The sequence below is a fragment of the Haliotis rubra genome, unplaced genomic scaffold (genome assembly GCF_003918875.1).
Source record: "Haliotis rubra isolate DU_JTF1 unplaced genomic scaffold, ASM391887v1 Scf33, whole genome shotgun sequence".
NCBI classification, from domain to species: Eukaryota; Metazoa; Mollusca; class Gastropoda; order Lepetellida; family Haliotidae; genus Haliotis; species Haliotis rubra.
In genome coordinates, this window is record NW_025767002.1 from 3,078,131 (window position 1) to 3,094,420 (window position 16,290).

Below are 16,290 nucleotides of genomic sequence, written 5' to 3' on the forward strand. Positions count from 1 at the left end.
GTAGACTTAACATACAGTGAAAGATATTTATGTAAAGTGAGAGAGTTTAGTTTTACGCAACTTTTAGCATATTCCAGCAATTTAACAGCTGGGGACATCCATGTGGGGAATTGAACCTGGGTCTTTGGCCTGACGAGCTGAACACTTAAACCACTAGGCTACCCCACTGCCCCTATTTATGTAAAGGAATCTTTGAGTATTAAGGACCTCCCAAATATAGGGGATGGATATAGGTTACTTGGGCTGAGCTGTCACAGGTCTCACGGACACTGACCTCTGTCTTGCCCCAGGGTGGGATCACACCATCACTGCATGTTACACAATACATCAACCACCTTCCAGGCAATATACCATCTCAAGTTATCTTGTGTACTGTCTGACTTTGATTATTCTTTCTTACCACACACTGATGTAGCACTTCTATGAATTATGTGTTGGACGGCATGACATAAAAATCGACATGACATTCAAAATCTTCAGTCCATCAGGTTGCCTGTGTCACTGACCCTTCAAATAAACAAAGGACGATTCATCACATCTGGGCTCCATCTGTCATTACATTGGTACTAGAGCTACCTTTTTCAACAAGCTTGTCCTCACGTGAGACTAGTATTCAAATCAATTTGAACCCTCTGCTCATTCACACAAGCATTACATAGTAGATGAATTTTTTTCACTCTTTTCCCTTTCTGAAGAAACATAGATAAAATGACATTAATGAGTTTTTGTTTTACACCATTTTTAGCAATATTCCAGCAATATCACAATGGGGTACACCAGAAATGGGCGCCACACATTGTACCCTTGTGGAGAATCAAATCCAGGCTCCACAGGATGAGCTAACACTTTAACCACTAGGCTAACCCAATCACCCTAAAATGACATTACTGTAGACCATTTATCCTTGAGTAAGGAGGAAATACATTCTAGTCCATGACAAACAGCATGACAGACCACAACACTAAATATCGCTGCTGGGCTTGGTCTATTGACCTACAGGACACCTACAGAGTGAGTGAGGCATTCGTCATCTCACCTGTTTGGGCAACTGCTGATTATATTAAGTGTCTGAGCTTAAGTATATGTTTAAGCATTCTGTGTACATACCATAAGGCTTAGCATAAAATCTGGTTGATTTGATCAGACAAATCCTATTGTTAGTTCTACACTGGCTATTTTACAAACTGAAGGTGTTACTGTATTGTTATTTTCATTCATCAATATACGTACACAGAACATAGGATACTGGAACATATACACCACAACTGTATATCATGTAAACATCAGCATTGTCAGCAACATATGTAATGGCGAACACTTAAACCACTAGGCTACCCACTGCCCCTATTTATGTAAAGGAATCTTTGAGTATTAAGGACCTCCCAAATAAAGGGGATGGATATAGGTTACTTGGGCTGAGCTGTCACAGGTCTCACGGACACTGACCTCTGTGTTGCCCCAGGGTGGGATCACACCATCACTGCATGTTACACAATACATCAACCACCTTCCAGGCAATATACCATCTCAAGTTATCTTCGTGTACTGTCTGACTTTGATTATTCTTTCTTACCACACACTGATGTAGCACTTCTATGAATTATGTGTTGGACATGACATAAAAATCGACATGACATTCAAAATCTTCAGTCCATCAGGTTGCCTGTGTCACTGACCCTTCAAATAAACAAAGGACGATTCATCACATCTGGGCCCATCTGTCATTACACTGGTACTAGAGCTACCTTTTTTCAACAAGCTTGTCCTTATTCAAATCAATTTGAACCCTCTGCTCATTCACACAAGCATTACATACTAGATGAATTTTTTTCACTCTTTTTCCCCTTTCTGAAGAAACATAGATAAAATGACATTAATGAGTTTTGTTTTACACCATTTTTAGCAATATTCCAGCAATATCACAATGGGGACACCAGAAATGGGCGTCACACATTGTACCCTTGTGGAGAATCAAATCCAGGTCGACAGGATGAGCGAACACTTTAACCACTAGGCTAACCCACCGCCCCTAAAATGACATTACTGTAGACCATTTATCCTTGAGTAAGGAGGGAAATACATTCTAGTCCATGACAAACAGCATGACAGACCACAACACTAAATATCGCTGCTGGGCTTGGTCTATTGACCTACAGGACACCTACAGAGTGAGTGAGGCATTCGTCATCTCACCTGTTTGGGCAACTGCTGATTATATTAAGTGTCTGAGCTTAAGTATGTTTAAGCATTCTGTGTACATACCATAAGGCTTAGCATAAAATCTGGTTGATTTGATCAGACAAATCCTATTGTTAGTTCTACACTGGCTATTTTACAAACTGAAGGTGTTACTGTATTGTTATTTTCATTCATCAATATACGTACACAGAACATAGGATACTGGAACATATACACCACAACTGTATATCATGTAAACATTAGCATTGTCCGCAACATATGTATACAGATAAAAGGAGTAGAATGAGTGAGTTTAGTTTTACGCCACTTTTAGCAATATCCCAGCAATATCACGGCAGGGGACGCCAGAAATGGGCTTCACACATAGTGACCATGTGGGGAATCGAACCTGAGTCTTCGGTGTGACGAGCCAACACTTTAACCACTAGGCTACCCCACCGCCCCAAAAGGAGTAGAGCTGAACAGCAACAACTGCTCTCGCTTACATACATTTGCACTTATGAGCTGTTTCAATTCACATGCATATTTGGTGAATTGAACCGTATCCCTTCATGAAATCATTTTATTAATGGCAATGACTGGAATCAAACATTCATGAATGTTTACTTGAGTTTATGTGTTATTCATCAAAACGAGATCTGCAAAGTGGAATATATCCAAGCCTGGCAGGACAATATTCTTATATAATATATTTGAAAGTAATATGGTTGTTGCTGTGACAAATTAACACTGCAACATGGACAAAATACGTCACATACCGGTATTTATTCTGCTATTGTTTCACTGAATATAGTGAATAAATCAACTACTGTCTTGTTCTTGCATTCATTAACCAATATTTGTATTCATTATTCAATATTTGTGATATGTATCATATTCGCCTCACAGTTGATTCATTGTAGCCCTTAGATACAGGTGAGTTGAGGTGAAATTGGGTTTTACATCGTACTTGAGAATATTTCGCTCATATGACGACGTGTATGTGTGTGGATGTGTATGTGCGGCTGCTTGTACTAGCCCAGACTGAAGCTGGTTTTATAGTGCTAGCCCACTGAGATACCATGCTGCAGTGAAGCATGAATACCCCACTCAGACACATTATACTGACTCCCAGCCAACCAGTCCTTGTTGTACCCATTAATGCCGAGCGCCCAGGCAGGGACCAACAAGTACCATATTTTAATGTCTTTTGGTATGACGCGGTCGGGGATCGAACCGCGACCTTCCGCTCTCCGGGCAGATGCTCTAACCACTACACCACAGAGGCGGTCCCTTAGATACAGTGGGTGGTGGGGTGGCCTAGTGGATAAAGCGTTCACTCGTCATGCTGAAGACCCAGGGTCGATTGCCACATGGGTACAATGTGTGAAGCCCATTTCTGGTGTCTCCTGCCGTGATATTGCTGGAATATTGCTAAATATTATCTATGAAATTTCTAATATCTAAGAAACGCTGTCTACAATTTAAGAAGTAATCTTATTTTCATTTCAATGTCACACAAGTGAGAAATATCAAGGTCAACATGACTGACAGACATGATCAGATGACCAAGCATGCAATATCAACATGATCACGGGAAAAGAACATGTTCTACTTCTACATGTCTGACTTTTAATAAAGAATCCTTTTATCAGACTCCTCTGATAAACGTGTTGAGCGGTCAATATACAAGTCGAGTGAGATAAGCTTAGCAGTAACCGACATGCATAATGCCTAAATATAGATGTCCGATACAACAATCTCGATTGATTTGAACTTGATAAATAAAATTCATTGTATTTTGTTACCCTTTTGGTTTTAGGTAAAAAGATGTGATCATACTGCTTCTTTTTCTTCTAAAATATACTAAACATGAAAATGATGATTCCCTGAATCTATGCTGTTGTCATGTCAGATAACTGTGCTGAGAGTAACCTGCCCTTGCTTTGTAACAAAATGGCTGCAGGATTATCTGTTCAGTGTTTTGACTTATGCATGTCTTTGTATCCCAAATGCATAGATCGATGCTCATGATATCAATCACTGAAGTATCTGATCCAAGACTCAGTTACATACTGCTGTTATTTAGCCAGAATTTGTCTGAATGCAGCATTAAACAACAAACAAGCAGTCCTATTAACATTGCAGTAGCCAAGTCTGATAATCTACTTCCTTGTACGTAACATTCTCCATTGTGATATTTCTAACCCTCCATAACATGCTACATATCAAGTTGTGGCACGGCAAGATTATCTCCAAATTCACATCAGTCAAACAGATTGGTACAATGTCAGTGTTCACGACTTTGACTGAAGTTGTTATATGTGATATGTGACACTTGTTTGCTGTTTGTAAATCTTATACTTGTTAATAATTTAATGCCAATTATAACAAATGTTAAACCTGAAATGTGTGTTTAATTTTAGTCTTTGGGTCCTGTGAATTTTCAATGGGTCAGACTGACACCTGAAACTTACAGGACCCACTGACCTGTTACTTTGAAACACCATTCATGAACACTGCAATGTCATGTGATATGAAACATATTCTGCGCCTGAGAAAATGTAAACATCATACTTCCTTGTCCAACTATCTCATGACAACACATCCGTCAAAAACCATAGTAAGCTCTCAAAATGATCCTGCAGAGCCGCACCGGTAGCGATAGTAATCATGGGGAACATTCATCAAATAACGAGGGGAAAATTGCATTTCCTAACAAATAAGGATGTTCATTAGCATGACGGAACTAAAATAATTCAACCCGGTTAAAATACAAAATAGACATGCTAAAGCATCCTGTTTAGCACATACTATTCTTGGTACACATTCAGAAATGACAATTTCAACATGGCTGCCAAGAAGGCCATTAAAGTTTTATCCAAAGTCTGCAAGCACTCATTTTAACGACATCAAAACTGGGATCATACATGCAGTCTGTTTCATCGACTAATTAAACAATGTGAAGAGTTGAAGAACTGCAGATTACAATCCAATGAGCTCATTCAATATTTATGTCACACATTAAACAGTATATCTTGTAAATGGTTTCAGAAGCCAAATTGTATACATTGAAACAGTGGAGTCAAAAAAAAATACTGCTTGAAAAACACGGAATACAAGTATCCTATAACTTTTATTCCAAGAAAACAAGTAAAATCCTTTAACATGTGTTATTTTTGGGATTACACATTTTAGGAAAGTACAGATTCTAGTACTTTTGTTGGGTTGAGTCCCAACCGGGATTCGAACCCACACCCTCAGTCAGGCACCTAATCGGCAGCACACAAAGTCAGCCACCTAACCCGCTCAGCCACCGTGGCTTCCGCCGGCTTATGTATTCATAACTAAAACCCTGCTAGTGAAAAAAACTGAAACTGACTGAAGCTAAATGATCTAAACAGGACAAAACACATCTTAAAAGATAATCCACTATTGTTATTCCTGTGTTCAAATGTTCACCTTGACATTAAACCAACAGTCAAAATGTCACATATCAACATTCCAGCACTCAAACGGTATCATCCCCTAACAATTCTCATGTGTACATTCCAAAATAGCGAATGTGTAAGGGTGTGACACCCATTGTTGTAAAGCTAATGCATATGACGACAAACCAACCGAGGTACTCTGCACATTTCCTTCTATTGCCAGCTCGACATCACCTGATAATCCCTGCTGCACCTTTGTTTGGGCCCGAACCACACTGCAGGATCTTACAGTGAACAGCAATGTGGACTCCATGCTAAATATATTGTATTAAACAGCAAGACATGCAGAGCCCGATGTTAAGAAGCAGATGTATTTGCTTGAAGGATCAAAGCCTGCCCAGCAAGGAACTGTTGAGATCCTTCGAATTGTACGCTACATGAGCTTTACTTGTGTAACATTCATATTATTGAGCATGTTTTAGGCCATTTTAAACATTATTCAAGGATATGTTTTCCAGTATACTGATAATCTATCAGCTGACAATAGGTTATTGAGCATGAAGTGCAGAGTGAGTATGGTTTTATGCCACTTTTAGCACTATCCCGTGATGGGTGGGGACACTAGAAAAAAGCTTTAGGTGTACCCATGTGGGAAATCGAAACCAGGTCTTCAACATAATGAACAAATGCTTTAACCGTAAGGCTACCCCACTACTCCGAAGTGCAGAGTGAATGAGATTCAACGTCATTATTAGCCTGCAGCAACAAGACTGACTGAATGACTGACTGAGTTTGGTTTTACGCCGCTTTTAGCAATATTCCAGCAACATCACGACGGGGGACACGAGAAATCGGCTTCACACATTGTACCCATGTGGGGATTCGAACCCGGGTCTTCGGTGTGACGAGCCAACGCTTTAACCATTAGGCTACCCCACCACCCCGTAGCAACAAGACAAAAGTAACAGTGTAACATAGTGTACCCTTGAGGGAACTAGAACCCAGTCTCCACACACTGAACGACTGCCCTAACTGGGTCCCCAACTGGTGAAACCACTACTCCTCCAAGTGATATAGTTAACATATGTTTCCAACTTTTGAAAAAAAAGAATCAGTGTTCTGAACGCAGCACCTGGCACTGTTCTAGGCAGCCGCCGTGTAGCCTACATAAAATGTTCAGGACATCTTACAGATCTGCAGTCAACAGATGTAGACATGTACTATGTAGCCTTTTGCTTACTAGGTATAATGATAAACTTGGACAACCTATAAATGTGTGCCTATAAGTATAAGATTCTACGGCAGCCTACAGATGTGTGCCTATGGGATTGGTTTGACTGTTGTTTAATGCCGCACTCAACAAATATTCCAGCTATATGACTGCAGTTGGTAGATAATCAAGTTTGGACCAAACAATCCAGTGATCAACAGCATGAACATTGTTCCAGGTAATTGTGATACGATGACATGTCAAACAAGTCAGCGAGTCTGACAACCTGATCCTGTTTGTTGCCTCTTACGACATGCATGGGTTACAGAAGATCAATTATATTTCTAACCCGGATCTTCAAGGTTTTGCCTATAGGACATTAGTACAGCCTACCGATGTGTAGTCTATGGTCTGTCAAACACAAAGACATACATCAAGACACCGATCAACAAACTGTTCATAGTGTTACATCATTTGAAAGCCTATGCAAAGGCTTTGTCCTATGCTAAAGTATAGAGTTACGATAGGTCATAACTCTACAAACACTTAGTGTATAGGGGCCTAGTAGCCTATATCACTACACCAACAGCAGTCAGTAAGACAAATACAGCATTGCTTGCTGGGATATAAGTCAAGGAACACAGCAGTCTCTTGAGGGGCCATTCGAACCTACTTTCACAATATAGAAACATTACAACAGTCAAGTGATAATTACCATAAATAACCAATTTGTCTCCCTACGCATTGACCCAAATCACAGAGCCAGGTACATTAACTGTGTTGATATATGATGCACTACACAAAAAATCACAGGGGTCTGATAACGGAACAGTCACACAGGAGCCATTACTTGAACAGCAAGATACGGCATGCAAACACTGAACACAAACCTTGTTCCAAGGTGTACTAAAGTCATGAGCATATTGCAATTCTATCACTACAATAGGCAAGTCGAGACTGATGCCAGTCTTTCACAGCTGGGCTTCATTTTCTTATGATTTATGTGGGTGATGTGGTAGCCTAGTGGTTAAAGTGTCTGCTCGTCACACCAAAGACCCAGGTTCGATTCCCCACATGGGTACAATGTGTGAAACATTTCTGGTGTCCAAAGCCATGATATTGTCTAAAAGCGACGTAAACCTAAACTAACTCACTCACTCTTAGCATTTATATAATCTTAAACTCACTCACTCACTCTTAGGATTTATATAATTGTGGGATTATGACTTAAACTGATAATCATTTCCTAATAGACTTGTGCAAATCTATCTGATTACTGATGCACCTTTTGAACCATTAACAAACACAATGAAAATGAAACATGAAAATACATCAACACAGGGCGATACTATTTACCTTACTGTACAATTTAGGGATTTGTGTAGTGGAATTTGTTTTACGCTATTCCATATTAGGTTTCAGAAGGAATAGATCATGTGCTTTGTCTGCTAGGATATATCTTGGCCTTCTCAGATACCGATATTCAGACCCAAGTCAATGGCAATATTTTCATGTTGTCATACTGGTTACAACAAATCAATGACATGGGTTCAAGTCGACTTGTAGTTTACTTATAAGATCAACAGAAAGGCAGTTTTACTACATTTGTTTACGTCACTGCAGTGAACAACAGTATCAAAATACCTCTGAATATTTTTTAAATATTACTAAAAATCTCAATTTGTCCCAAAACACCAGCCAAGGACACTTAGTTTGGAATCCTAAATAAGTCCCTGTTCTGTTTACAGTACAGGGTGTTCAGTGCTTTAAAAATATGGAGGCATACAAGTGTTTGTTTCTGCCACCGTCAGGGAAGTTTGTGTTTGTGGCCAAACCAGCATGTACTGCATTGGAGCTATTCTTATCTAAAACTTGACACAATCCTTTTGTTTCAAACTCTCCCTGCTTTCAGTTCCATTGTTTTGTATGTCATATCAATTGAAAAGTCCGCGAATAGAAATATATAATCAAAATTTTGTTTCCTGATTACAGAAATGGATTTGAGTGACAGGGTCATGTTTTTCACAAATGTCCAGTCATCGACTCAGCCAAAACTTTAAAAAGACCACAGGAAATATTTTGAAATTCTTCCTGTTTCAGCTGCTTATTCAGTTTATCTGTCAAACAGTTTAAACATATTATTGAATGTTTCCACCATGTTTCCAACTACAAGAACGTCAACTACAATAACATTGTAGAAACATTTTAACACAATTACTGCACACACTATGGACATTTGATAACACAATTACTGCACACACAATGGACATTTGATAACACAATTACTGCACACACTATGGACATTTGATAACACAATTATGCACATGCCACGTGTACTTAAAAACACAATCACAGAATACATGTGATAACAAATTTAACACATGCGAGAAATTCCAATATCACTAATAACACAATGACTATACATGTAACAACATAGCTGTATACGTGTAACAACATAATAACTGTATACGTGTAACAACACAATAACTGTATGTTCATGTAAGATCACAATAACTGTATGTATGTGTAATAACACAATAACTATGTATGTGTAATAACACAATAATTGTATGTATGTGTAATAACACAATAACTATGTATGTAATAACACAATAACTGTAAATGTGTAATAACACAATAACTGTATATGTGTAACATCACAATAACTGTATGTATGTGTAATAACACAATAACTGTATGTATGTGTAATAACACAATAACTATGTATGTGTAATAACACAATAATTGTATGTATGTGTAATAACACAATAACTATGTATGTAATAACACAATAACTGTGAATGTGTAATAACACAATAGCTGTATATGTGTAACATCACAATAACTGTATGTATGTGTAATAACACAATAACTGTATGTATGTGTAATAACACAATAACTGTATATGTGTAATAACACAATAACTGTATATGAGTAACATCACAATAACTGTATACATGTAACATCACAATTTCTGTGTACAGATGACTGCATGTACATGTAATCAGACTAGGATATTTTGCCATTAATTGGGACAGTGCCAGTTCCTAATTGGCATTACCGAGCTGTTAATATCCTGCTGCAGAAGAAATCTAATTAGTTGATGTGCACTGGTAAGTGATTCTTAAACAAAAACAGTTGCACTACCAGCAGTGTCTGGAACCACCCATGATAATTACATGAATAATTGAACTGTTTCATATGGCTTGATATGGCAAGATTCCAATACCTTTATTAGATTGAAATATTCTGATATTAGCATGGAATATAGTTGGAGTCACTGTGGAAATATTCAAAGCATATTGTACTACATCAGGACTAATGGGCTTTCAATTTCTGGCTTCAATTCTCAGTCTACTTGTATGATGGTGTTCCTGCATCGACCAGCAATCTAAAAGAGTCACAGAGGAAATGAGGAAATAATTGACAGAATTCTGTTTCAATGTCACGACAATCAATTTACATGTAATGCGAGAAAAGTTGAATTGAAAAACGAACATGATAGAAAGTGGGCCAGTGCACATGGTTAGAGTAAGACTCGGAGAGTAGATGGCAGGATTTCAATGGGCATGGGGTAGATCCAACTCTAGGAAAAGTAATAGCCCAAATTTGTTCTCGCTAAAATAATTTCCTTTTTTACTATTTATTGTGTTCATTCAGGGAGTAAAAAATTTCAAACACTATATCTTGTATATTCACTGAAATATGTCTACCAATTAAATGTAAATATTTCACTGTCACTGTAACAGGTGATGCTGACATGCAAGATTTTGAATCCACATCGAACAATCCACACCCCACAGCTTGAATCCCTCAATCCATACCCCACAGCTTGAATCCCTCAATCCATACCCCAAAGCTTGAACCCCTCAATCCACAACCGACAGCTTGAATCCCTCAATCCACACCCCACAGCTTGAATCCCTCAATCCACACCACACAGAATTGAATCCCTTAATCTACACCCAACAGCTTGAATCCCTCAATCCACACCCCACAGATTGAATCCCTCAATCCACACCCCACAGCTTGAATCCCTCAATCCACACCCCACAGACTGAATCCCTCAATCCACACCCCACAGATTGAATCCCTCAATCCACACCCAACAACATGCACCCCAAGGCACATCCCAGAGTTTGCACCCAATAATCCACAACTCACAACCTATGACTCTTCACAGGACATCTGATCAATATTTTTTCAAAAACAAAGCGGTGTCACATGAACAAACTGCCAACAAGAAGAGACGTACAGAAATCTGCACAAGCCCGCTGGTTACATACACTTAGTGGGAATAGACTTGGTTGACACATCTTCGCATCCCAACTGCATTACTAAGATCGATGCTCATGGTGTTGATCACTGTATTGTCTGGTCCAGACTGGATTATTTTCAGCCCACTGCCATATAGCAGGAACATTGCTGAGTGTGATGTTAAACAACTGACAAACAGACAAAACTTCAAGGGTTTGTGCCAGGTTTATTATATAGGCCAGATATAATTCTGTAAGTGTTGATATGTAAAACAGCAGTGATCACTGACGTCAAACATTGATAACAAACACTTCCTGGCCCCGAGGTAACAAAGTGAGTTCAAGATTATGTACATTAAAACGGAACTTTGATCACCATGAAAAGCTTTGAACAATACACCGGGAAGAAATTCATATAATAAAGTGATCATGACAAAAAAGCAGTCACATCTGAAATTCAATGACACTTAACGAGGTCATGACCTCAAGTACAAACAGTTTGTGCACTGGTTGATACAGCACTCAGCTATATGTCCTCTATATGAAGGTGAAGAGGAACACTTTAAATGGATAAACAACTTGTTTATTGCAACAGATGCGATGTTTCGGTGTAGATCCTAATACTGTTATCAAGCAAATGATAACCTGTCTACGCCTTGAGCATGCTGCTAGCACGGAAATGAGCGCATCATAAATGTGCACCATTATTATTATTATTATTACCCATAAAATGTGTTGGACTTCATCATACCAGCTTCTAAATACCACTTAAAGAAGTTACATGAAGGTGACCTACAAGTGATTAGATCTTGACCAGACAATCCAGTGATTGACATTATGACAAACCGTCCATTAGGTAGTAATGACATGCATCAGGCAAATCTGCCAGTCGGAACATCCAATCCCGATAGACGGCTTTTATTATCTTCATGTAATATCATCATCATGGGAGGTAGCATGTTGGCGGAAAAGTTTGATACATGAGACTTTAGGAAGGCTAAGCTTTCAAATATTCCCATGTTGGATATAATCCTCTAATCTTCAGGTTCGTTATCATATTTCCTCGTGAGGGAAAATATACATTAGGATTACCAGACTCTGATGAGTACATGAAGTATGTCTTTATCTTATTGAACACACAGAAACTCATTAGAAAAACGAAGAAAAAATTAAGAACATATTTTAGTTGCAATTGAAAATTTAATAAGTAAAGAGATTTAAGTGTTTTATGTGAAAGGCTGGGTTTGCATCTTTTGTACTGCATTGCACAGATACTGTGAATGCTTGAATATTTACACTGAAGTCATTATACGACTTTTATGTCGAGTTTCAAACTATAAGCATGCTTCATACGTCCATGATTATCACGATACGCATGCATATATACATTGTATATTCTACAAAGGTTGTCCTGGAACCACATTCCGTCATTGTAGTATGTAATTTTGATATGTTGAACTGCGTCACAGCGAAACCTACACCTTGGGAAAAGGAAACACTGTGTTTATCACACACCATGATTTTATAGATTAACTGGAGCACCTATTTCCAGTGTCAACAATGCTGTACCTGTCCAATTATTGGAATAATCCAGTGTTGACTATAGGAGTTGATAAGCACTTCACCTACGATAGGATGACTTGGGTTTGAACATCTTGTTGGTTAATGTAGACGTTGTCCCAATGAATTTCAGAGTTTTACATGACGCGTGATTCCTGCGTATTTGACGCAACAATTTTGTAAACGACCCTCACAACTCAGTTCAATAAAATCGATTTGATAAGCAAAAAATGATATTGTCAGATTGTTCCAGAGGACTCAGAGGAGAGAGTAATCCTGGCTGTTTGCATTGAACAATGCTGTAGTTTCATTTGGTGGTGTGACAACACAAAGAAATATTAAACTTTTCATGACTCCCAAATATCGAAAATGACTCCCAAAAATAAACATTGTGAGTCACCATGCCTCCCATTTTTAAAAGTATGTGTAAAACCCTGATGTTTAGAGTTTCTGTAGAGACAGACTTCCCAAACATTCCAGAAATATAGTTAATGAAAAATATATATCTACAAAATATGAAATACAATCAGAAAGGAGTACAGAACAATGCATGATTCAGACGGGAGATCAAAAGTTGCAAAATCATTCTCGACAGGACGCCCTAGCACACAACAATCTTATCTTTACAGCTAACTTAAATCTATGTTGACAATATCAGAGTTTCAGTGATCGTCCACATGTTTTTTACATGAATGACTGTCCAATCAGGGCTTCAGATTTTTGAAACACTGAATACTACTCTTGACTAACGATTTATCATTTTCACCAGTTATTGCTTGATTTTTTATTACTTCCTTGAGTCCTCTACTGGGTTTTTTTCACCAATAATCTGACAATCACTTAAATAATAATATCTAAAAATCCTGTTTCAGATTACTTCTAATTTAAATTTAATCTTAATTCTAAATTTCAATCAGAAAACCAAGAAAAAAATAATTTGAAAATGATACTGGTTAATTACACATTGTTGTAAAACTGACAGGTTTCTAAACAATTTCATGTGTATTTGTACACAAACAACACCTATTGGTTATTGTTGATCCGTGCTTATTTTATAGAAATACACAGCTTATCTGCCCAAATCAGCCATTTTAATTTCCTTATCTGTTATAACTTCAACATGTTAGGTAAACCAACCAGTTCTATTATAGCATATGTTACGCAAGGGAGTATGGACGAGAAACATGTAATGGTTAAATTGGACACCAAAGCAATATTTATTGAATTTATCGTTATGAAACATCCCAGGGACAAAACACCCACTTTGTATACTGAATGACCTAATGTTACCAACGATCATATCATACATAGCTGATTTCCTGAACAAACAAACGCAACGTATTGTGTTGAACATGTACGCAAAAACAAACTTAACCGAATTGTTTGAAACTGAAATATTTCGTTCAGTTCACTTGGCACATATAAACCTGTTGTCACAACACACAATCTGTGTCGGGAGATACTTAAGTTGTCCGTTGTCACCGTCTTGATATATTCAAAGTGATGATGAAAGCAATATCACTTCATAATAATCACCACCACCATCATCATCATCATCAACAGCATCATCCTCAATAATTCCATCAGTGGTATACATGGGACATTTTTTCAGAAATCCTCTATTGATCCTTTAACAATAATGAAGTCTTGTTAATAAATAATTTAGTTCACTCGACCAGGAAATATAAAATATATACATCTCTTGCATAATTACAAACAGTTTCCAGCACGGCAGGCAGCCACAAACAGATTCATATAAAGAGTCATTCAGTAATTACAAAATTGGAAGGATATATAACGACCAATGAGTTTCTTGAATGCTATGACTTGTGTTGACACTATTCTCTTGAGGCTAAATACCAACTTGAATATTGATGTTTGTGATTCACTGACTTTGTGGCATGTCGAGTAGTCAGTACAGATGTGACTCAGAGAATTCATTTATTCATGACCAGTCATGCATGGCAAGTCTTAACGGACCCTCTGATAACAACCATTCACTTTTATGCGTTATGTACAGGTATGCTATTATTCACCTAACCTGTCTGGATTTTGAATGTAAAATAGAAATGCATAATATGAATTTTAAATAAGCTAATAGTTCAACCGATAGTGTAAGAGATACTTCTCAACACTTGGTAAGGATATCATCATATTCCCACGATAATTGAAGCTCATTCTCATAATAAGTAATGGTGGTGTATAATGTGGATTTCAATAAAATGACATATCTGATAATCCCTTTATGTTGTGTGGTATGTTTCAAGAGATTAAATCATGAAATGTGACAGATTATGAACATAAAATAACAGTATGAAATCAACAATGAAAAGTTTTCAGATTTCAGGATACACTTTTCTCCATTGGAAAACATACAAATAATTATGCCATCTTACTTGATCATACAGGGAATATAATCAAGTATTGCCCATTAATTTTTAATTATACTACATACAATATTGAACTTATAGTAGTTTTATAACACATTAATTAGCAAAACGAAACATTACAATTGTTTAATATATATACAACTCATTCTTTCCTTTAATCATAAAGGAACATAATTATAAGTAACGGTTACCTAACAATGACTTACACTTCTGTCTATCTATGTGTCTGTCAGAGTACAATTCGAGTCATGTGAATATTTTGTGTATCGTGTTAATATATAGAAATATAATGTTCAGCTGATCAAGTCATTCACAAAGATTTCATCTAACCTAACACAGATACTGAGTGTGTTAAGCGGTCCTCTTGACGTATATGTATACTTGTGGCGAGACGGAGGGAAAAAAGCACCCAAGAATAAGAAAACATACGGACTGGCGTCTGTTGTGTCGATCAGTGGGAACGCAGATAGACAGAGCGAAGAAGGGACGAATACTTACTCAGCCATTGTACATCGGTTATTTTCTTCGGTTGAACAATCTGTAGGAATCCTTTCACCATATCATATAAAACATTCATGCTCTTTTCCAGAATCATTTCATCTCCCGAATTCCCATCCGAAGTTGAGGGTTGTGTTCCGTTGAGAGATTGGGTCGTCTGTGTGTTGACGGTAGAAAACGCTAATATAGAAAGTATTGCACATGAACACAAAACAGTCCTGAAAGCGGCCATTGTTGATGGACGGTGAAATACTAAACTTTGATAACTTGTAAAGCAACAGCCAGGCTAGTAAGAACGGTAATATCCGTGTTGCTTTGCTACGAACCGCGAGAGATATGCTTCATGTACCCATCCTTCTGCACCTTTCAAAAGTGTCTTGCTGCCCATGTGTGACGTCACTAAGCCCCGCCCATCAATAGACTAGACGCGCATGTGACGTTTGCTATTTATATCCGGGTCAGCACGAGCGTATTTCATTCAAGACAGGTAACTCACCTGGTACGACGCGTATAAGCCAGCGCAAAGATATAGGAGGATTTACCTGTTTGTTTAGCTCTCTTTGATGTCACGATTCGACTTGACGATGGATTTGTTTCGACGAAAGGAACTGCTATTGTTTCATTAATTTAGACAGACGCATTTCCGATATCGTAAATTACTTTTTTAGAAGGACCACAGTGCCATTGTAACGAAGCGATGTTAATTCTCTCCATAAGTGATATGTGGTTGTAGCGGAAGTGCAAGTATATGCACTTTTATCTCTTTA

At 37.8% G+C, this 16,290-nt stretch overlaps 1 protein-coding gene across 1 annotated transcript in view; it reads right to left on the reverse strand.

Annotated features, from left to right (window-relative positions):
- LOC124284168 (prominin-1-A-like) overlaps window positions 1–15,917 on the reverse strand; it is a 51,355-nt gene extending 35,438 nt beyond the window's left edge. The window contains exon 1 of the mRNA XM_046720229.1: window positions 15,524–15,917. Within this exon, the coding sequence (XP_046576185.1) occupies window positions 15,524–15,755 (232 nt within the window). The 5' untranslated portion in view covers window positions 15,756–15,917. The remainder of the gene's footprint in view (window positions 1–15,523) is intronic.
- Window positions 15,918–16,290: the final 373 nt, after the last annotated feature.